Source organism: Cygnus atratus, chromosome 3 (assembly GCF_013377495.2).
Source record: "Cygnus atratus isolate AKBS03 ecotype Queensland, Australia chromosome 3, CAtr_DNAZoo_HiC_assembly, whole genome shotgun sequence".
Classification (NCBI taxonomy): domain Eukaryota; kingdom Metazoa; phylum Chordata; class Aves; order Anseriformes; family Anatidae; genus Cygnus; species Cygnus atratus.
This window is the reverse complement of record NC_066364.1, coordinates 114,111,593-114,133,359: the sequence shown is the minus strand read 5'-3', so window position 1 is coordinate 114,133,359 and position 21,767 is coordinate 114,111,593. Positions and strand designations below refer to the sequence as shown.

Here is a 21,767-nt window from a genome sequence, read left to right as displayed (position 1 = left end):
GAACTCAGATTTTGAAGTGGCCTGTAGGTTAAAGAAAGTTCAATGTGCTTGTGCTTGCTGTTATTGTTTAAATGTTTTAGTTAGCTACTCACGATGTGTCTGGCACCCTAATTTCTCATTAAATCCACAGACAATGGTGGTAAATTTGTAATTCTGTACTTTATAACCTTCCACAAGCTTTTATATGATGCCTGCTGTATTGCTGAATCAGATGCATATGCTTACCTGATTGTTTACTTCCTTCTCTTCTCTGCTTGACATTTGCTTCCTAGCAGCTACAGTTGAACTTTTTTTTTTTTTTTTTTCTCCTCCAGTGTGGGAACTTTGCTGTTTTGGTGGATGTTCATATTTTGCCTCAAGGCTCCAGTAAAGACACCAGCTGGTTTTCAGATCACGAGAAAGAGGTACAATAAATATCAATTCTACTTCAAAGGCATGTGGTTGCAGGGAAAAACTTGGATCACATAGAACTGTTCAGACTTTTTCAGTGTTATGTTGAGAATATTGCTAGTTATGCCTAACTGTGAACGGTTGCTGTGGGACCCCTAAGTGTGCTTTTTGGGTCACTAATGACCACTTTCTATTTACCTTTTAATTTTTAAACTCCGTGTGTGTGTGCACATGTGGTTTTGATTTTTCTGTCTTAAATAACTTCATTTTTAAAAACATACCTCTCATGGTATGTTTCTCTTTTGTAAACTATCCTGAGTGATGAAAAATGGATTGTGACAGGTATCGTTTCCGCAGAGCTTGTTAGTGAAATATCTGTTAATTGCTTTGCCTCATTCTGAGAAGTTTTTTTTTATTTAGAGAGCAAGTGCAAGAAAATACAATGAATATGCATGATAAAGTGTTGTAGAACCACTGTATCTTATTAAAAGAGATTTCCAATCTTTATTTTTAAATGAATCATTTAAAAGTCCCGAAAGTGGATGAAATCTTGGAAAATCAGAGCATCAGTGACCAGCAAAATTAGTAATGTAACTTTCATCAGACTCTGTGATTTCTGTTAGAATATTGTGATGAGTTCCTGGCTGGAGTTTTCCCCTATTTTAGGCTGTGTGGGAACTTGAGAAGTTCCCTATTGAAAATGTATGCAAGACATGTTTCAAATGCCTGTGGACTTTCCCGCAAGTCTCTGTTACGGTAATTTTCAGCAGATAGATTTCCTAATAATGGCATAATTAACTTGTCACTACAGAACATCCCTGTATGTCTTAAAGTAATGTGTTCAAATAAAAATAAAAGAAACAATAAATTAGTATCCTGAGGGAGTGAAAGCAGAATACTTAACAGTATGTGGTCCGTCTGATTTGTGCTTTAATAGCCAGAAAAAGAAGAAAATAGGGGAAATCTTTTATATTTCTTTCTTCTGACTAAATGAATACTCATTACTGCTTCTATTTATAACCAGTTTTACTATCTTGGTTATGACTTTTATGTGTTTTCAAAACGTATTCTGTATGACTGCCAAAACAAAAGATACGAATTTCAGGAAATTAGGTCATGATTGATTTAATAAAGAGGCATGACAGGGCAGCATTCATTACATTTCTGTGACTGCATATTTTGAGCAAAGTACGAAGGTTGCATATTTTCAGCAACCAAGAAGTGTGATTCCAATAGCTTCACAGTTTGCTTACTGAAAGTCTTAGACAGAGTCTTTGTTAGACTGGGGAGGAAAAGGTCAGATTATGTCTATCGATACATATTTTTTTGAGAGCTTTCAAATTTTCACGTCAACATTATTTATTTTTATTTAAATTTCCAGAATTTGGAAACAACAGAGCCCACTAATGGTGGTACAGCCTGGTTTGGCTGCCTGTAAGGTGAACTATAGGGAAAATGAGGCAAACCGTGCCTCTTAGGACCCCTGTAACACAAACACGACGACCTCTGACGGCTGCCCTTTACAGGATATGGGGCTGTGTGGAAGGATGTAATGTGGGTGCGTGGCAGCGCCCCGCTGCAGCTGCAGAAGAGGGCTGGGCATGCCTCTGCCAGCCCTGTGATTCGGGCTGGAGGGAGGGAGTGGTGCTGGCCTCTCATGCCAACTCCTGCTGGAGCGGGACTTGTGTAGAGCAGCCTGGGAACTGCGGGAGGGCCTGTATGCACGAGGATGGTGTAAGACGATGCGGTGCACGCTGTCTGGCTGGGTGTTCCACAGACCACAGCCTTGCACGCTGCTGTCACTTGTGGTGTTTGTGGAGTCACTTTGGGACTGCCAAGTGCAAACACGGCTGGGTGCAAATCGATAATCTGAGGCGTTTGGGGAGCTTTTCTCTCTTTCTGTCCTCCTGCCCTTTCTAATTTCCCTGCCCTTTATGCCCTCCTTCTTTTCCCCTGGAATAACAAAGTCAAAGTTTTAGCTTTGTACTTCAAGAAACGTTTCTTTTTTAGACAGATTTCCCTTCACATCATTGCTGTGGTCTCTCCGTATGCATGCAGAAGGTCTAAGTCACAAGTTCTTTTTAGCGGTGGAAAATAACCAAGAGAGGATTGTCTTGAAAACTGCTCCTGTTTATACTTTTTAAAATATAAGTCTATGTAGTTCCTTGTGGAGAGCCATTTAAATAATATTTCCATAAGCATAACTAAAATAAATGTTTTTCATGTAAATTAAGGAAGCGCATGCTAATCTTTTTGTTGCAGAAGGAACCAAATACAAACTGTTTCCGCTGCTTTCTAGACTTTTTCATTCTGACCTGAATGCATAGTCCTGCTTAAGGAATGTGTAATGAGATCGCTTTAATGAGTTAAACAGAAGAATAAGTAGATACTGTATTTTATAATTGTATTTTTCAAGCAGAAAGGAAAAAGTATTTCGAACTGTAAGGAGAAAATACTGTTTGTGGTTGACCAATATATGAATGTTGCTTTCATTTAGAGCAGTATGTTAAAAATGCTGTTGCTCTGCATACTTTCTAGATTAATCAAAAATAAATTTCAAGCCAACATATTTTATTTTAGATGGTACTAATATAATTTTGTCTGTTTTCCAAACACTATAAAAAGGTAAAATGTCTTTGTATGCCACAAAGTACAGTTTCTTTCAGCACATAGTTGCACACAAATAAAAATGAAAATACCGAAGAAAAAGGCTCAACTGTGTGTATGTCTAAATCTGATTTTTTTTTCTAGTATTTGAGAGAGTAATTTTTTGCTTTTATTTCAAGGTGTGTTTTTTTCTATGGTTATTGTGGGTGAAGAATAACCTGGGTGAAAGATTTCTTCTTTCTGAGTTGTATATGTTTTTTGTTTTCCCTTGCTGAAAGAAGCATGAAAGATACAAATGGTTGTGGTTAGAAAGAGAAAAATCAAAATGAATTGGAGAAATTACATTACTGTGACCAAGATAGCTCTAGATCTTTCCTTCCAAAATTACACTGAATTGAATCGAAATATCTGTTGTGGTTTATAAGGATTCTCACAGTCTGTGCTAACAATTCGTGGCAGTATATTTACTAATATTTTGCTTAAATTTCTGATGTTATCATACACTTATGTATTTTTCCTACTTCACATGCAAATGAATTTAATTTGCTGTTCAAAAATGAATATTATTTTACTGTCATAATGTATTTCATCTGCCTAGTAAGAACATTAACAGCTTTCTATAAATAATTGACATTGTATCATGCACTGTCTTATCTGAATCATAATGTATTTCCTCTCTTATTCTTCAGAATGTGTAGCAAGATTGTTTGATTTTATTTTTTCTTTCATTCCGATTCATTTCCTTAATTATGTACTTCTCAACTCTATTTAATACCTCAGTATCTGACTGTAGATAATGTTTTTAGGTTTTGTGTTAGAGAGAGTGATTTCATACTGATTTCTGTTGTGTGTCTGTGGACATTTGTGAAAGCTTAGATGTGAATAGGCAAATGGTTGCTCTTTCAGGAGGTCTGCATGCTCCTGGAAGAGGTTGTTGCTTCGAGGGTCAAGCACTACTTGGAAGCGCCTAAACAACGTGGTCAGTGGAAATCGATGGAACATGCATCATCTGCTCCTTTGTTTATTGCAGGTAAAATCAATGATAGATTTTATAGTAAAATAAGGTAAAATATGGTGGAAACTGTTCTTTATTTTTTTCATGAAAAACTTGCAATCAGGAAATTTAGTAAAGCCAAAATATCCTTTTTTTGGGGGGTGTGAAATAACTTCGGCTGTGTTATTGAAAAAATTCAGTAGGTTTTAATTTTCTATACATTGTTGGAAAAAAAGAACATACCACTTACACTATTAGTATGAAGGGCTGTCATTAAGCAGAATAAATGGTATAATCCTGGGTCCTCTAAAGCTGATGGAAATCTGTTTTGGGAAGTTGGGCATTTACTTGAACACTTTTTATTTTAGAAATATAGAAATTTAGAAATAATATTTTCCCTTCTCCTTCCTCTTGCAATTTATTAGTTCATAAAAAGTTGCTATGATGTGATAAATGGCATTTGTCAACTCATCTGTGTTCCTGCAGATTTCTGTGACCTTGGAATGCTTTGGAGGGAATGATTACTGTGCAGAAAAAAAAAACAACCCAATTTACCCAACTGCAACAATGTTGTTGGATTTGTGTGTGTGTAAGGGTGGTGAGACTAAAAGATGCAATTTCAGTACATACATTTTAAATCTAAAAATAGTGATTACTATAACTTGTGTTCTTATGTTAAGACCTAATGCCTTGCCAATGTTTGTTTAGTGTTATTTCACTAGCCGTTTTTGTCATCACGGTGGGTTTTACAGATCATAGGCTTATCTAGTGTTACACCTCAAAATCAATCTTTTTTTAAGTACTTCTTAGGAAATAATGACTTTTGTTTATTACCAGCCTGGAGCATATTATAAACTTGTGACAGTAAAGAGTCCCTGTGTGTTTCTAGTTCTGAGTGAACAAATAGAATTTTCTTATAGTGAAAGCAGGCCATTACAAAGGGTGAGATCGGGAGTTCTGAGAAGATTTTTTGAGGTTTTTCTGTATTTTCTTTTATGAGTGATTTTTCATTGTTTATTTTTTTAAGTTTCCTGTCTCAGTAAAAAGTATGTTTTCAAAAACAATGATTTTGGAAGATAAAACTGCCAGACAGGCTGATTGTTTTTATATATGCAAACATATGCGCTAATTTCTTGAGTTAAGGTTCTGTATTTTCTTGTATAGCACGAACTTTTAAGTCAAAATACTTGTATGTTGCCCCACAGTTGCGAACTGATCTTCTGCTTGATTCTTTCCCTTATTTCCTGAAAATGAAGAGCTTAAGGTCATCAGTTATATCTGTGACAGTTTTAGATTAAAGAATACTTACTTTGGATGAGGCAGAATTACTGTTCCCTGAGTTTTCTGCAGTTAATCTTGCCATCATTAATTAACACTTTAAAAAGAAAAAAAAAAGGAAAGAAAGAAAACAGTCTGTGATAACGAACATTCATGTTGAACTTAGTTTCCAAATCTCTTTCCTCTTCCCTCAGCCTGCTTTGCTCAGGGCTGTAATTTGTAAGAAAGGTGTGCTTTGTTCACGTCCAAGAATCAAGTTTATTCACGTTACATTCAAGTCTATTCTTACCTGAGAAGGAAGTAACAAAATAGTAGGTGGGTGTTCACCAGAGCAACGAGGACCTACCTCTGAGGGTCTGACCCTTTTAGGTGAGCCATGTCTAACTCTGTCAGTTATCATCACGCAAATGTGGCTTCAGAAACTCTGGTCTGTTACCTTCCGCTCTAGGTTCACAGTTTCTGTTGGTGGAGTACACAGATACATTTTTGTTTTTTCTGAAACAGAGGAAGTGCAAGATAGCTGGCCAGTGTTTGTCTGACAATGTTTTGTAGTATACAAAGAAATGTTCAAGCTTGATATGTGGCTAACTACGTACGTGTTCTGTAGCTGCTGGTGGTGAAATAAATGTTGAAGCTTGCAGTTACTATTGTATTTGGAGGTTTTAAGAAGTGTTTGAGTTCTTCAAACTGAATGGTTTTCTTTTGCTCAAAGTCATGCAAGCCTGTGTCTAGAGATTCGCTGCTGTAAAATCACTGCTTTGGCAAGGAAGAGTGGATGTGTGGTGAACGCTAAGATGTGTATTAGTTGGTGATTTACTGCTTCAAGTATCACAGCTGAGCACCCCACCCTTGTTTGAACTTGCATTATTTCAGATCAATTTTAAGTAGTGTGTTCTCCACATTGCAGGATGTATTCGAAAGTTATTAGAACCAGAATTATTAGACCAATATTAAGCCTGAAAGCTTGCTATCAAAGCATGTTATATTATGATTTTCCTCAGAAATAGAAGCCAAGCTACCTTACTTGGATTAGCAGATCCGGTTCTGCTTTCTAGATCTGTAGAGCAGACTGTTGTTAAATTGGCTACCATTAATGTTTTGAAGAGAATTTTTTTCAGCTACCACAATTTCTTTTAAATATTAATATTTTATTATGTTTAATGTTGATCTTATTTAATACTACCTTTCAGTTTTGTGGTACATAATGTAAATATCCATGCGTGTTACTTGTTAATTTACATTTCTTTTTCATTTAAGTTACACCCACACAGCAGTATGTGGTGGGTCGCATACCATCCCATTAGGAAATCTGTGGGTGTTACACATAGGAGAAGAAAGAAAGAAAGAAAGAATGGAAAAATGAGAGAGAGTAGCCAAGACAAGCAAGTTCTTCCTATTCTTTCTTCTGTCTGAACAATTTCCCCGCCCCTCCCAAATGGCCAGTGTGAACGATTTGCCAAAGTAAGCTTTAATTTAGTCTTTGGACATAGATTCTGGTATAAACTCTGTTTCCTGTGTTTAATTGATGTCCAAACGTGTTTGATTTTGATTTGTTTTATTTTTTAAGAGAAACTTTAGATGAGGTAGGTTTACGAAGATTTAACTTTGCCTGCATCCAATCTGCATGGCCAAAATTGTGCAAGAAGGGCATTGACCACATGTGGTTTGCTTGCACTATTTTCAATGAATGTAAGTCAACCAATAATAATAATAGTATCAATAGGCCATGTATTAGTGAATTTTGCTTTTTTTAAAAAAAAAAAAAAAACGTATCTACTTCACTTTACAATTGTATAAGCTTTAAAATTAGAACTGTTGTTTATGTGTGTATATGTATGCCATACATTTTCAGTTCACAGCAATCGTGTGGCTCAGTAACTCATGGTTGTTTCTAGTGATGATGCCAAGCATCTTAGTGTGTCATGATGCTTACTTAGATACAGAAAGGCTGTAGTCCTAAACAGCCTAGAAGCAAAGCCTGGTTTTTCATGTTCCACAGAAGGTGGTTGTTTCTGAGTAAGAACAATAAGAATTAAATAACTACAGACTGCTCATAAAGAGATCCAAGTAGAGATGCTAAATATAGGAGCATGACAAAGGGAGGACTGTGAAAATTAAGGAAGAAGGCAAAGTTTACATGTGCACAGAGGAAATATAAAGGAAGATGTGTAAAGCAAATATGGCTGGTAGAAATCTCCACCTTAGAAATGGAAGGAAGGAAGGAAGGAGGTATCTTGTACAGACCTCCTTCTTCCCCCTATTCAAGGAGAAGGCTCACTATGTTTACCCTACAAGTCGTTTTCAGATCTTTTCTCATTCCTTCCCTAGCATCCTTCTTGTTTTTCTTGGCTTGATTGTGGAACATTTTTGCTCTGATTTCAGATGTTTTTATTGTAGTCTATTCTGCAGTGAAAATAATTAGAGAGCATGCTGTCACATGGTACAGAGAGCTCATAGATTGATTTTATCTGCATTTTCTTTTTCTTTTTTTTTTGTATTATTTTATTTTTATAAGTAAATGGGGCTAATTGTGATCATGTTTTCTGTCTGTGTCTGTTCGCCTGTCCATCTTTTTCCTCCAATTACTTTTCCTAAATGCGATTGAACTTTACGAACCGGTAGAAATCTTAGACGTTACATTTATCAGCCATTAACGTCCGATAAGCATACTGAAATGACAAACTGGAAGAAGTGAAAGTGCTGTTATGCATAGTTCAGCCTTACAAAGATCCAGAGTCAAAGTTCACATCTTATTGAATATTAAAAAAATGCATAAGGCTCCATTTCATAAGAAAATACATTTCATTTGTTCTGTTGCTCATGAAACTGTTTGTTTGGCTCCTGTAAACTAACAAAAATATACAATAAATCATGATGGTTCCAAACTGTTCTGACCTCGCATTTGCCTTACGAGTGTTCACTGTCACTATACAGTATGAAATGTAGATGTTCATAGGGTATGTTCCCTGTTACAGTCTTGTAGCAGCACAAATGATTTAAAGTATTCCCACCCTCCTAGCTGTTAACTCTTACTCCTCTGTTGTGAAATAATGTTTCGTTTGTTTTTAACAAGACTTATTTCGTCTGTCTTCCTTAAAGAGCAACTCCACAAAAACTTGATGGGTGTAACTGCAGAGGGAAGAAGCTTTGTCAGAAAAGCTACCACAGGGACTGTGGAGGACAGAAGTCTTTTGAATGAACTTTGACGTTTGCAGTTGCACATTTTGATTTCTCTCTCTCAAAAGAATTATACTGCAGCTTCTTTACAATGGAGTAACTTATGATTTGTGGCCCAGTCCTGCAGATCTTTGTGAACTTTAAACTTACATTCATCCCTCTGCGACAACAGAGGCTCACAGCTCCCTGAAGTATGCAGCAACTTATGCAATAACTTATGCAAAATGTTTTGATTAGTATTTTGTACTTAATATTTCCTGTGTTTGCTTTAGATGTCTTTTTTCTTTTTTTTCTTTTACAGCCAGCTAATGGGGGTGTAAAGGCATCTGTTTTTTCACTGGAATATGTTTTCTTCTAGAAGATAAAATTATATATCTGAATTTTTTCTTGTCACAGGGAAGAGAGGATATGTAGTGAGAACACAAAAATATACTGATGTCCTGTTTCAGTGTTTTCTCTTTAGTGATTTTTCTCTTATCTTAGATTTCAATGCAAAAGAATTGGGAAGAGCTCCAAGAAAGGCAACGGAGATGATTCCAGATGAGGAAATGCAGTACAGGGAACATGCGAAAGAACAGCTTGGTGTGCTAGGACTCCATCCAGTCCAGAAAGATAATAACTGGGGAGGACACAACAGGCCTACAGAATCACTTGTAGTCTCCTCCTCTTCCAGTTTGGGAAAAAGTGGGCATCAAATGAAGTTAGCTGAAATCAAAGTAGTTAGCAGAACTGTGAAACTCTTCACCGAAGGATAATGGGGATGATAAAAGCTTGTGTTGAGCCCATGGGCTTTGGCAAGAACATCGGAGAGGAATCCAGGAAGGGTACAGAGTTCACAGAAATTTCCTTTGGCTCAGTAAAGGTCTGAGCTGAGAGTACTTGGAGGCCAGGAGAGTATTGGGGGAAATACTACATGCAGTTTGCTCTTGTGTTTGGTTTCCCATTGCATGCACTTCTAGTGATGTTTAAATGCAAGGTGTTAAGCTATATGGACTTTTGATCTTATCCAGTATGGCCTTTCTCATCAAACATCTCTGGAAAAAGCCTGCACTGTAAACCGAAAACTCATTAGTACGTTGGAGGGGGGTTGGTGTGCTTCAAAGACTGTCAGAGGAAGTTCTGGTCTTTCTAGATTGAAGGATCTACATTTGTCTTTTTCCTGATAACTGAACTGATATTTGCAGACTTTAGCCATTACTTTAGCAATTGCTATCACTGTCTTACGTGGGACATTTGCAAGGGCAGCACTAGATAAGTTGAATTCTTTCTGCTTATTTTACTTATTCCCTGGGAACATCTCCCTTGTGAAGTTATGGTCATAGATAGGAAATAAAATGGCATTTTATTTATTTTAAAGATATCCTATAATAAAGTGTTTTACATGGTTAATATTGAAAACAAATATATCATTTTCTTAAAACGATAGGATAGTTGTTTAACTTGGTGTATTTTTGTGAAAATTTGGCTTTAGTTTTGAAAACAGCTTTTACCTCAGACCTTTAATTTATACCTGCTTAATTCATTGTTTTCCTCTTGCTTGCATCATGATTCTTTTTTCTTGTTTCCATATTTTTTTTATTCCTATTACAAAAATTACGGCTCTCTATGCATGTGCACAAAGTCTGTGGTTGCATGCACAAACATGACAGCTACTATCTTTCTATCCATATCAAACATAAAGGTCTTTCTGTAGCATCCAACTAGATCAGCGTGGTAATTTTGCTGTGAGAACCTCAGTTTATGCAAACACACATATATATTTATACACACCTAAATTTCATTTTTTGGTGTTTTAGTTGTATAGCTAGGCATAGAGTCAGTACCCATTGTGTATTTACAAAGTGGAATTATGTCTCCCCTTTAGTTTATCAGCACTGACTAGAAGCTAATAGTCAATTTGCCTATCCAAAACATGCAGCATAGAATTAATTGTATCTAACTTTGTACAAATATACTGTAAACACCTACATCTGGTCTAGTGGTTTAAACTCTCTTCACAACTAATGGAAGTAGGTGTGCACTTGTCGAGCGCAATTCATCTGATACATATATTTAAAATAGATTGTCAGGTGATGTGAATCATGTTCCAGAAGAGCTTGTTTCTATCAGTTAAAAATGGAGTGCAGAATGCTAGTCTGTAGATGTTGCAAGTTAGGCAAGATGAACCTTACTTATAATTTCTGCTTTACTTGGTTGCTGCTCACTTGAGAATATCAAAGTGATTCTCAACTAGGCCAGGGAATTATATAGCTACCTTTGAAAGATAACTTAGCATCCACTGTTTTTGGAATCCACATGGGGGGATTTTGAAAATTGGTCCCTAAACACTTGCCATTTCTTTGCTGTCTGATTCTTCTTTGCAACATCTGTTCCTTTTCAAAGTATTTTATTCTTTGCTTTGTGTAGTTTTTAAAGCTTCTATTGTCACCTGGAAGCAGGAATTCAGAGGATAGGATGTCAGTGTTCAGCTTCTTTAGACCTGTTTAAACGCTAGGCACAGTAGGAATAGATTTTAAAGTGCTCAATGTAGAATTTTCTGAGGAATAAATTTGACTTTCTTTTCTATCCTTTATGAACGTGGCAAATTGGATTTCTCCTAGCAGCATTTTGTAGATCCTGTGGTCTGCATTTAATGGATGCTCAGATTCCATGTGTTAGAATGTTTAAAATATTGGAGAATACATTATTTGGTCAGTACAAGAAATCTGATTTTCCTTTGCTGTATGAACTTTAAAATCTATCTGTGGGATTGCTAGGAGCCTGTGCTGCCTGGAATATTGCACAGATGAAGCTCAAATGTCATCTTCTAGTGAGGGCAGTGTGGCAATAATAAGTTCATTCTCCTGAAGTAAAGTGGTTGCAAATATCTGAATCTGGTCATATTTTTGTGTTTGGCTAAGTTTTATTGTAGTATGAGTATGTCCTTAGGATTTCCATTTCCCATTCCCCACCCCCCACCCCCACCACACATTTGGGTATGTAAGAGTGCATGTGTGTAGTGGGTTCTGTTGTTTAGATGTATACCAGGCCTACCTATTATGCATTTTCAAAAACATATATGCTGCATATCTTTACCTTCCTGTTGTGCTTGTTTTCTGTGCACAGATGCGGTGACCATGTGTTTTGGATGTCTGTTAAAAAGTGAAAATCTGTGCTACTGGGGCATAGATTCAGTTTTGTAGTCATAAGTGGTCTTGTTGAGCAGTAATAGGAATTGCTGAGATTTGCAGAGCTGTTTTAGCAGGGATGTGTTTGCAGCATCTTAGGTTTGAAGGTTTCTCTTATAACTAACTGCATGGGAAGGAAGAATAGCTTGATTCTTTATTTAAAAATAATAAAATACAATTATGAAATTGTAAATAATGAAAGTGGATGAAAAGAGAAATATTCCTAAGGGCAGAAGAAAGACTCTCTTTAAAAATGACCTAGGTGTGATAGTCTCTTCTGCCTTTTTAAAATTAGTTCAACTGTATGTTAAATGAGATGAAAAAATAACTATTTGATTTTTATATTGAGATGACATCAGGTTCCTTTAATTTAAAAAGGGGAAGAAAAAAAAGAAAAAGTAGGTACTTTCTATTGACTCTTTCTAAAGAGAGCAATACTATTTTGCTTGCAATGTAAGCAAGAAAGAGTAGGGATTTGAATTAAAACCTAAAAGAAATATGATTTCCCTAGAAACGTTTGGAGGAATTTACTTAATTGCAACCAGAAGTTTGACCTGGAAGTGTAACGTTTTGACCTGTTCGCTGTCTGGTTTCCTAAATGTGTTGTTTTGCTCTCTTTAAACTGTGAGAAAATCTGTTTTACACATCTTTAACCCTTGCACTCCGTAAAAGTCTGAGTTCCCAAACAATAACCAGCAGTCCAACAAAAACAGAAATGGACACTACATCTTAAGAAAAAAAAAAATCATTATAGATACGTGTTGAACTTTGTCCTTTGTAGTTTCATTATAGCTGGAAGTAATTGTGGGTGTAATTTGATGGTTAAATATGAACATGAGCTTCTTTTCAACTTTCCTTATTACCATATTACACAATAATACTCTCCTTTATGTCCTTTTGTTCTGAAGTTTCATTATCATATGAAAAAGAGAGAAAATACAGCTTCTTAAATTGCAAACATTCTTGTGGGTTTATTTGTATTTGGAAAATTTTTAGAAGGCTTCTCAGAAATCCATCCAGGTAGAGATAGAAGTCCAATTCCTGGAAAAAAAAGTCATGCACACTCTTCTTATGTAAATAGTTCAATGAGAGCAGTTGTGTGTATTTGATTCTATAGGTTTAGCCATCGTCAGTCAAGGTGCGAGGTAAATTGTTTATTATACACACTGAATTATTTCCATTGACTACAAAGGCACAAGTGACAGAACATGAACAAAACTACGCTGGCCAAGCTTTGCAGGGCCTTGGCCTTAATTTAGTGAAAAAACATATGGAAGTAAATTAAAATTTAGTAGTGCAGCAATTAGTAATGATTCTTAATTGAGAAGGGAAAAAAAATTGAGTGCAATCTTGAATGTGCATTGTGGATGTGGTAAGAGGATTTGAGATATTCTAATGCACAGTAAAGAACGGTTATCCAGGGAGAAACATTCTACATTGCAATATTCTGTATATGCATCTGTGGAAAACAAAGTTGTTTAAGTGGCAAAGCTTGCTTTAGAGACAAAATAGAAGGCAACAGTCCTGTATTTGTTTGCAGAGCATCTTTCTGGTACTTTTTTAATTAAAATATTTGTTGTTTTTTTTTTGTGTGTGTGTGTCATAGGGTATGGGCAATGGTTGTCTGTTCTTTTTTTGTTGTATTTCCATGGCACCTGATAGGCTCATGTTCTTTGGTCATTTTGCATTTGCTGTTGAATACTGAGAAAGAGGATGTCCTATGCACCTTTGGGCACTTAGTATGTGGTGTGCTGATGCCAGTGACTACAAGAGATTGAGCTGCACAATTCAGGTGGTCCCTTATAATGCTGTCCTTTTGAGTAAGCTTAATTGAGCAGCTTGCTACAGAGCCTTTTGAGGTCAGGTGCCAGCTCCTTGCATGACAACTGGCACCTGCTTCACTGCCAGAGCTGAGTGGCACTGATCAGGTGATCACAATCTTTGGTCAGGCTTGGTCCTTTTGGTGGTATCCGTGGTATCCTCTTTGCATTGGAGTGGATTTTGAGGATTATTTTGAAGTAGAGCCTTTCAGCAGCTGGCTTAATTACGGTCCACTTGCTAGCATTAAAAAAAAAAAAAAAAAAAAGAAAATACAGAAGGCTTCATTGTGTTGGCTTTCCAACTATTTGCCATGCTACAGAATTTCCTTCTATTCTGAGATGTTAAAAACCTAAAGAATCAGTTGTGTGAACAGAGAAGAACCTGTGAACCCCTGGCACAACATGCTTTGTTCAGACAACTCTGTGAAATGTATGCTGGTTCAAGTTCACAGGCATTTCTTCCAACTCACTTGCTTTTGGAGTGTGCTTGAGATGATAGGGCAGAAGAAGAGAGGGGTCATGACAATCAATCAACATCTACCTCTTAGATCCACTGGGCAGCTAATAGGAGTATGGAGAGAAAAAGTAATAATAATAATAAAAAAGACAATGTTGACTGCTGCTGTGTATCAGGATCAGCTTTGCAGAAACCACCTTTCCACATTTCATGCCATCTTTTTTAAAGTTCTGCAGAAGATACCTGCTACTGGCTTTTCTTTCCCCTTATGCCCTCCCACCATGCCTCCAGAGGCCGACTCTTTTTTTCACCAGACCCATAGGTTTTGTAGCAGTGTGATACAACATACATTTCTCCACATGTTCAAAACTTGTTCCTGACATTTTAGTGACCCTTGCCTAAAGACCTTGTTGTTGATAGAAGATGAAAGTCTTTGTCAGCTGTGGGAGATATAGGGTTAAAACCTTTTCCTCTTGGGGAAGAAGGTTTTGCAGAAGTTATTTCCTATTACTGGGGGAGGAAAGGGGAAAGAGCCTGGAAACTTGTGAAAGGTTTGCTTGCCTTTATTTGAGAGTCTTTTAACATCATAGCATTGGCACCTACAATAATGTTGTTCTAATGAACAATAAGGGGAACCAGTCATGTTTGATAAATTCTGAAAGTCTCATATTCACGTTTTAGTTGTTTTTTTTTTTCTAGATGTGATTTTGTTTCGTAGAGATTCATGGCATTCAGAAAACAAAATCCTCCCTCTCAAGTATTTCATAGCATCAAAAATTTTCATGAAGTTCATGGATATCTTCAAGGGCAGAGACAGGCTGAAAGGACGTATTTTTAAAAAGTGACTCATGCTTTAAAGGCCACTCTGTGCATTCCCTTGCACCCTGTAAGTCAGACTTGTCACCGTCACCGAGGCTGTTTCATTTTAGCTAGAAGCTACCTTCTACAGGCAGGCTTACTTTTATCACTGCTAGGAATTCAGTGATGTAAGTATGTGACACTGCTTGATTCGGATGCAGCGGTGTCTAGCTAGTCTGGGGGAGATGCTCAGCATGATGCTGAATGTACAGTATGTGCAAATGTGGCATCAGACAGTTTTTGACTAAGCTGCTCCTTCAAGGCAATATAGCTGCTTTGAAAAGACTTGAGATTCTCCTCTGCTGCTGACTTGTGTCACAGCATTTACCAGAGGGCTTACTTTTCAGTTCTTCCTGCCTTTTGGCTCGCACTGACAGATGCCTTACTCCTCCTCAGCTGTCAGGCTTGTTCCAGTGGTTAAAGAGCTTCAGGCACGTGCATTCCCCTGGAATACTGTTTATATGCTCAGAACATTGAGGATTCACAAGCAGCTTTTGGTTCATGTGTTGAAGTCTGTCATGTGCAATAAATAATATGATCATTAAGTCTGAGATCAACGAAAGGGTGAAATCAAATCTTGTCTCCTATTAGAAAACAATTGTCTGTGGTAATGGTACACTGACCTTCAAATATATGGCTCTACTTTATCTGCTTGAATGCATTGGCAGGTGGTGCTAGCTATTATTGCTGTTACATTATGAATGGGTTGTGAGAAAGCTGCTCTCCAGGATTGGATCAGTCTGCCTTTCCACCTCAAGTTTTAGTGAGGGGAAGGTATGTTTTTCACCTTCAGAGCTGGCATGTTCTGAGGGTCTCCATCAGATGCATTTCTCACCTTGCAGCCGGATGGTCTGACACTTGTTTTCTTTTCAGTTCTTCTCTCCAGAATACCCATGACAAGCAGGCCAAAAAACGCCTTATACTGGATCCAGTTTGCTCAGCATAGCTCCGAAGTTAGAGTGAATTCCTCCCCTTCCCTGCTAGAGGAGAGCCTTACAACCCTGCTCTTTGGTTTCATCAGTCCAGTTTTGCTGCTAATGGCTCATGGACTGAAGGTTTTAGATACCGCGCCATGTCCAAAAATCTGTGTTCCAATAGCAAAAAGGATTCTGCTAGGCATATCTCTTCCTGTCATGATCAGATTAATTCGAAGCTTTCTTTACTCCATCCAGCAGGGGCCCTGTTTCCTGATAGGAGCCAAATCTTGCTCCCAAATCCTTGATGAGATAGATCTTCTACCTATATGTGTTAACAAATAGCCTGTTTTCAGAAGATTTAGTGACTAGAAGAATAGTGCTAATACTGACAAAATTGTGAAAAGGAAAATAAGGAGAAAAAAAAATCAATAATCAATTTTTGCCTGTACTTGGTTAAAACAGGCTGTAAGGCACCCTGGAAAATATAGAAGAAAACTACATCATTGAATTTATTTGCAGATACGTGAGTTATCAAGATCAGACCCTGCATATTTGCAACGCAAGGGAGCAATTGGTAGAACCATAAGGGAGGAGTGCTTTGTTTTTGTGCATGGAGAATAGCGCCTGCAGTGCTGCATTAATGCCTCTTAGCTTACCCTAGCTCTTCCTGACATGCACGTATGCACACACACATACATGTATATATAGTCAGTACTGTACCCAGGCTTTTCTTTTAGGCCACGTTTATTGTATATAAATCTAAAGGCCAAAATGTATCTTTTCTTAAGTATTAAAAACAGGAAAAAAGGGCTTTTTGAAGTTTTTTATTACATGTTTTCCAGTGTACTTCATGTAATTATCACTTGAAATAATGAAAATTTTAAAAATAATTAAAAAATTTTTAGACCGAAGGGAGAATGTATGGAAAGACAGACTGGCTGACATCCTCAGCTGTATAAGTTGGTCTGAACCCATTGGTTATCTGCTGTATAAAAATTTGCATTAGATGAAGATCAGTTACGCTTGTTGTTGTTACACATGAAGCTGGTACTTTTTGTGTGTGTGATCTGAGATAGTGCCCTGGAAATCCCGTACCCATTCAGAACACCAGAAAAGGCTCAGGAAGTCTTGGTGGCTTCTTGTGTTGTTCACTGCCATTCTGTTGCCCCTAGCTTACCCTAGACTTAGACTTAAATTTACATGCAACATTTGGTTTTGAATCTCATCTAAATTAGAAATAGTGACCTGGAGCAGATGGTGTGAAGAAATGAATTTCTTCTGGGAGAGAAAACATGCAGAATCAACATTAGGTTTAGAATAAAAGTGTTTTTTTCTAAGTTTACAAACGATGAGGAATTTGGATTTGGTGGTGAATAATTTTAAGAGGAGAAATATGACCGCTAAAAAGCGGTGTAATAATATGTCTGTAGAGCACTTTGAAGATGAAAAGCTCTATATACTGTAAACATTATTACTCGAATAGCTTAATTTGCATGGAATAATTAATCTAGCATAAGCAAAATGTAGATTTTTAAACGTACAATACAGTGTTTCAGAAAGCCTAATGCACCTATATATTTATTTTCAAGTTGTAACCAAAGAAATTCATCTTACTTTAACATATGTTGACAGTATCTGTGATCTTACTTTATGAACAGAGGCAGTCCTAGACAAGGATAACCTGTTAGAAACATGAAATGCCTAGGCTAGGAGAAAAAAATGTTTTATTTATTGTTATTTGTGTTTAAAGCTGGTGTAAAACCCCTGTGCAATGAGAAATTGGTGCCTCTCAGATATGGAAGCTTTCGGGGGGCAATCATCCTCCTCAGGCCCGAGCTGTGGCTTTGGCAAAGACTTGCCCCAAGTTGGTTGTGGAGCCGTGCAGGTGCCCGATTCTGCTGGGAGGTGAACACCTGCCAGGCTCCTCCAGATAAGTCAGTGGCTCAGAGGCATTTTCCCAGGCTCCAGATGAGCGGGCTCAAATAGCCGTGGGAGAGGGCTTCCCGCTGCTGGACGCTGTACCACAGCCGCCTCTTGGCAGCCTGCTGGAAGCTCAAGGCAGCTTGGCTCTAACTCCTTCGGCAAACAAGTGGTGCTGGATAGTTTTACAGCACAGAGTCAGTGTCTGATACTTCCTCTCAGCGTCTCGGGACTATGAAATATAACAGGCAGGGCAAATTACCGTTCCCCTAAAAGGCAGCACTCGCTGGTGCATGTTACAGCTGAGAGTGAGCCGTGGCTTTTCTAGAATTACTTTTATTCAGTCACATCTGGGGGCTCCAGAGTTTTGGTTTGGTTTAGCTTGTTAGTTTGGTTTTTGGAACTGGGATCTGATGTTTTAGGTGCACAGTTGAGAAGGAAAAAAAACTCCAGACCACTAACAAAATTTATATTTCTGCTTCTCTGTTGGTAATCTACAAAATGGAGCTGTGTCTGCATTATATGATGAAGAGGAACCTGAAGGTTAGGCTGAGTAGATTTGCTGATCCCAAGATCTGTGAAATTTCTCTCTTACTGGCTGCAAGAGTCCTTTGTAGCTTGAGGGTAAACCTTCTACAGTGTGCTTAAAAGGAGTTAATGCTGGATTATTTGGTACATCTCACTTGGTCCCTCCTTACAGACAGCATGACGAGCAGCTTTTGGTGCTCGCAGAATATACACTGGCTTTCTTTCCTGGAGCATAATTCATAGCTTGCCCTAAATCAACATCAGCATATGCTAGTATATAAACAGCGTTGATGGTGGACAAGTCTGAATCTGAAATCTGAGAGCAGATTGAGACTCATGCGGAGTAACTGTGTAGAAAATTTTAAAAAAAACAAAACAAAACAAAAAAAACAACACCTGCAAGGTGCATGAGGTTGTGAGATAAGGTGCCCTTGTGGGGCTTACTTTTTAGCTGCTTCTTCCTTGAAGCAGAGTGGTTAATTGGATAATATATTTCTCTTGCAGGAAGCAGAAAGACGATATCACAGTTTTTATAGTTCTGCAATAATCCTGACAATTTTAATACTGGGAAGTTTACGAACTCGAGCTGACTTTATGGGTTGGATTAGATGTTGCATACAAGAGGGTTTCAAAACATTTGGTAAGCATAGCTGTGGGATAGTTTCAAAATATAGGTATTTTAAATGCAATGCATCTTAAACTTTTTTTTCTACTGCTAGCAATAAGTAACAGCAAATCATCTCTTTTGGCTTTTTCAGCAAAGTCAAGCAGCAAATAGTCATGGAAACAAAAATTCTTCTCTAGTGTTAGTCCCTCCAGGCAGAGCATATTGCCAGTTCCCCATGAGGGCTCTATAATACTGTCAGACCTGAGCTGACACTGCAAAAATAGTGTGAAGCTCTCTGCATCTCTTATGCATATATTTTGATAGATTGGAGGTACGTGTTCTGCTCCAGGGAACAGTAACTGGCTGAATTAAAGGTCTTAAAGAAGAATTTGAAACTTTGTTAGGCCATTAGTCAATCAAATATGATTAAATGCATAACCTCTCAGAGAATACCAGGATAGCAAGACAAATAAACAGATGTATGTGTCACCTGATTCTTAAAAGAATTTCATGAATGAAGTATTGTGCTCTTCTCTGTGTAAAAGCATAAGATTCACACTTTTTTCATTTCTATTGCTTCTCAAGAAAAATAAAATTTTTCAGATACACGGAGGTGGAAAGACTCCTATTCCTGGTTTTGGAAATTTGTTTGGAGAGTTGTACTTCTGTGAATGTTACTTTTTTTGGCATTATAGAGATCACAGTGGAAATGCTATCATCACACTGATAACTTATTTACGTGAAGGGCAAATTCCTTGATTTGGCTAATCCTACCAATAATGTTAAAGAATTATGGATGCCAAACTGGAAATTGCTAAAAGTAATTTTCTTTAATTGTGTTCATAAATATTCAGTTAATAAAGGTGGTGGATTACATCCAATTTTTTCTCTAGCACTCATCATTTTCAAAGGATGGCTTAACTTGTCGAATCTTGACTTGATCTTTAACAGGAAGTCAAATTTTCAGTATCTTCCTGCGGGGAAGGAAAAAAGATGGCTGATAAATTTCAAAGGGATTGATTATGATCAATACCTATAGTTCTTAATGAGGGGTGATGCTGAGCAGCACTTCATGGTGAGCTCTGGGAGATCTGGAGTACAAGTAGGAGAGCTACAGACTGCAGGAGAGGGCATGCATTTTTTGTTTTATATTTAGGAATATGATGTGCTTTAGCACTCGCTCCAGGGATTGGGACAGGAGCGTATGGGCTTCCCTTACATCCTGTTAAATGTTTGGGGAGAAGAACAGCAGTAGCACTTGATTTTTGAACTCCTGTGGTAATTGCACCTAGGGTAGCTGACTGTCTTGGAAAGAGCACTATTATAAGTATTGCAGAACCCATCAGAGTTAGGGGAAATGTCATTAATTGCCTTTTGCAAATTCATTTTACTGAGGTGTAAGGAGAGACTATAGAGGAGACATAGGAGGAGGAGTCACAGGTTCTAACTTCTTTCAATTTCAGTGGGAGTTAAGTTGCTAAATACCTTTATGAATCAAGTCCTGATTTACCCAGGGTCATTTGGGAATTAAAGTAGAACAAAAGTAAAAGCTGATTTCCTTAGCTCTAGTCTTGGAGTCCCTTTGCTGTAATATAATCCTTTCTGTCCTTTTCTTATGCTCCTGGTGCACAAGGATTTCTGTCATTCTCAGGAATGGAAACTGAAGAAACCTCTGTGTACATTACAGGTATTGCTGGGGCAGCCAGGCTAGCTCTGTGTGCTTGTAGATACCGAGGAGTCTAAATGTATGTATTTCTCACTTAATTCAATGCAAGTGGAGGTAATTAGGCCTCTTGTGGATTTTTATAGCCGGCTTTTTTTTTTATAGCCGGAATTTTTTGTATCAGCTTTCAGCATGTTGTCTTTCTCCAGAAAGTAGTTAAATGCAGTTAAATAAAGGGTTACCTGTAGTTTTCGTGTAGAATATGAATGAAAACATAGCAGTAACTAGGAGTCTAGCCTTGTGGACTAATGACTGGGACAGTAGCTTATTAAGTGGATAGCAACTGTGATCAAATAATTGACTTAACTATGTTTCTGTGGTTGTGTACCAGAACTTGAAGTTTAGTAGGTTGTTTAGATTTTTTTTCTCCTGTTCCAGGTAGTAATTTCTTGAGATTTCAATACGAGCAGTTTCTTTTTGAAATATTTCTTTAAAGTTATGTTTTCTTGAGCTGCAGCTTCTTTCAACCAATCTTATCTTTGTAGATGTGCAACACTTTGAGACCAAAATGCCTGATATACCTTTACACTTATTATTATTATCTCTTTGTTTTATGTTGCAGCCAACAGTTTTCACATTACTGCCTATTTTATGAAGAGATGGGTTAATCTCCGTTGTGCTGTAGGGGAACATTATCGTGGTAAGAAATCATTTTCTAATAATATTACTTAGAATTTTGTTAAAAATGGAGGAAAAAAAGGATGCAAACTAATAGTTGTTAAATTTTGGTCTGCTTAATCAAGATCTGTTTGAGAGCTTGACTTTTTTTCTCAAGAGGATGTTTGCTGAAAAATGAGAGGTGTTTCTTACCATATGATGGATTTTTTTTTAACTTAATTTTAAATTTTTGTATACCTTGCCCCCAGGGTGATCAGCTAAGCCACACCAAATTCTGTAAGTTGATGAGACTCAGCATTTTACTGAGTCTCTGCAGGGTGAATCAACCAGAGGTTGCAGTATGAATCACTTCATTATTGCTTGAGTGTCTTGTGACATCAACTGTGTAGTACAAGTGTATGCAAGAAAAAGCTTTCATTCGGCTCAGTGCTATAAAACCTCAACTTAGGTGATGTCATTGGACCAGATCTTTTTTCATGTCTTCTCAAGCCAAGATGCTCTGTAAGGAAGTGATATCAATCCTGTCCTGCCAACAGCAATAAAGAGGAGCTGTAATGATCACTGCCCTTTGTGTTGAGCTTTTCATGTTAAATAAAATAAAAGTAAAATAAATTTTTCAGGTTCCTTTAAAAATATTGACTACTTGAATGGATATTTGAAGGTATTTCATATTTTTATAGGAATTCATTGGATTCATCAGTGTTTA

At 37.3% G+C, this 21,767-nt stretch overlaps 1 protein-coding gene across 2 annotated transcripts in view; it reads left to right on the top strand.

Annotated features, from left to right (window-relative positions):
- Nucleotides 1-21,767, top strand: part of SLX4IP (SLX4 interacting protein) — an 81,570-nt gene that overhangs the window by 41,234 nt on the left and 18,569 nt on the right. The window contains exons 4-6 of one of the 2 annotated variants that reach the window (XM_035552840.2): nt 315-404; nt 3,904-4,027; nt 21,006-21,083. In XM_035552840.2, coding sequence (XP_035408733.1) covers nt 315-404; nt 3,904-4,027; nt 21,006-21,083 — 292 coding nt within the window. The remainder of the gene's footprint in view (nt 1-314; nt 405-3,903; nt 4,028-21,005; nt 21,084-21,767) is intronic. The other variant, XM_035552841.2, reaches the window with a different exon arrangement.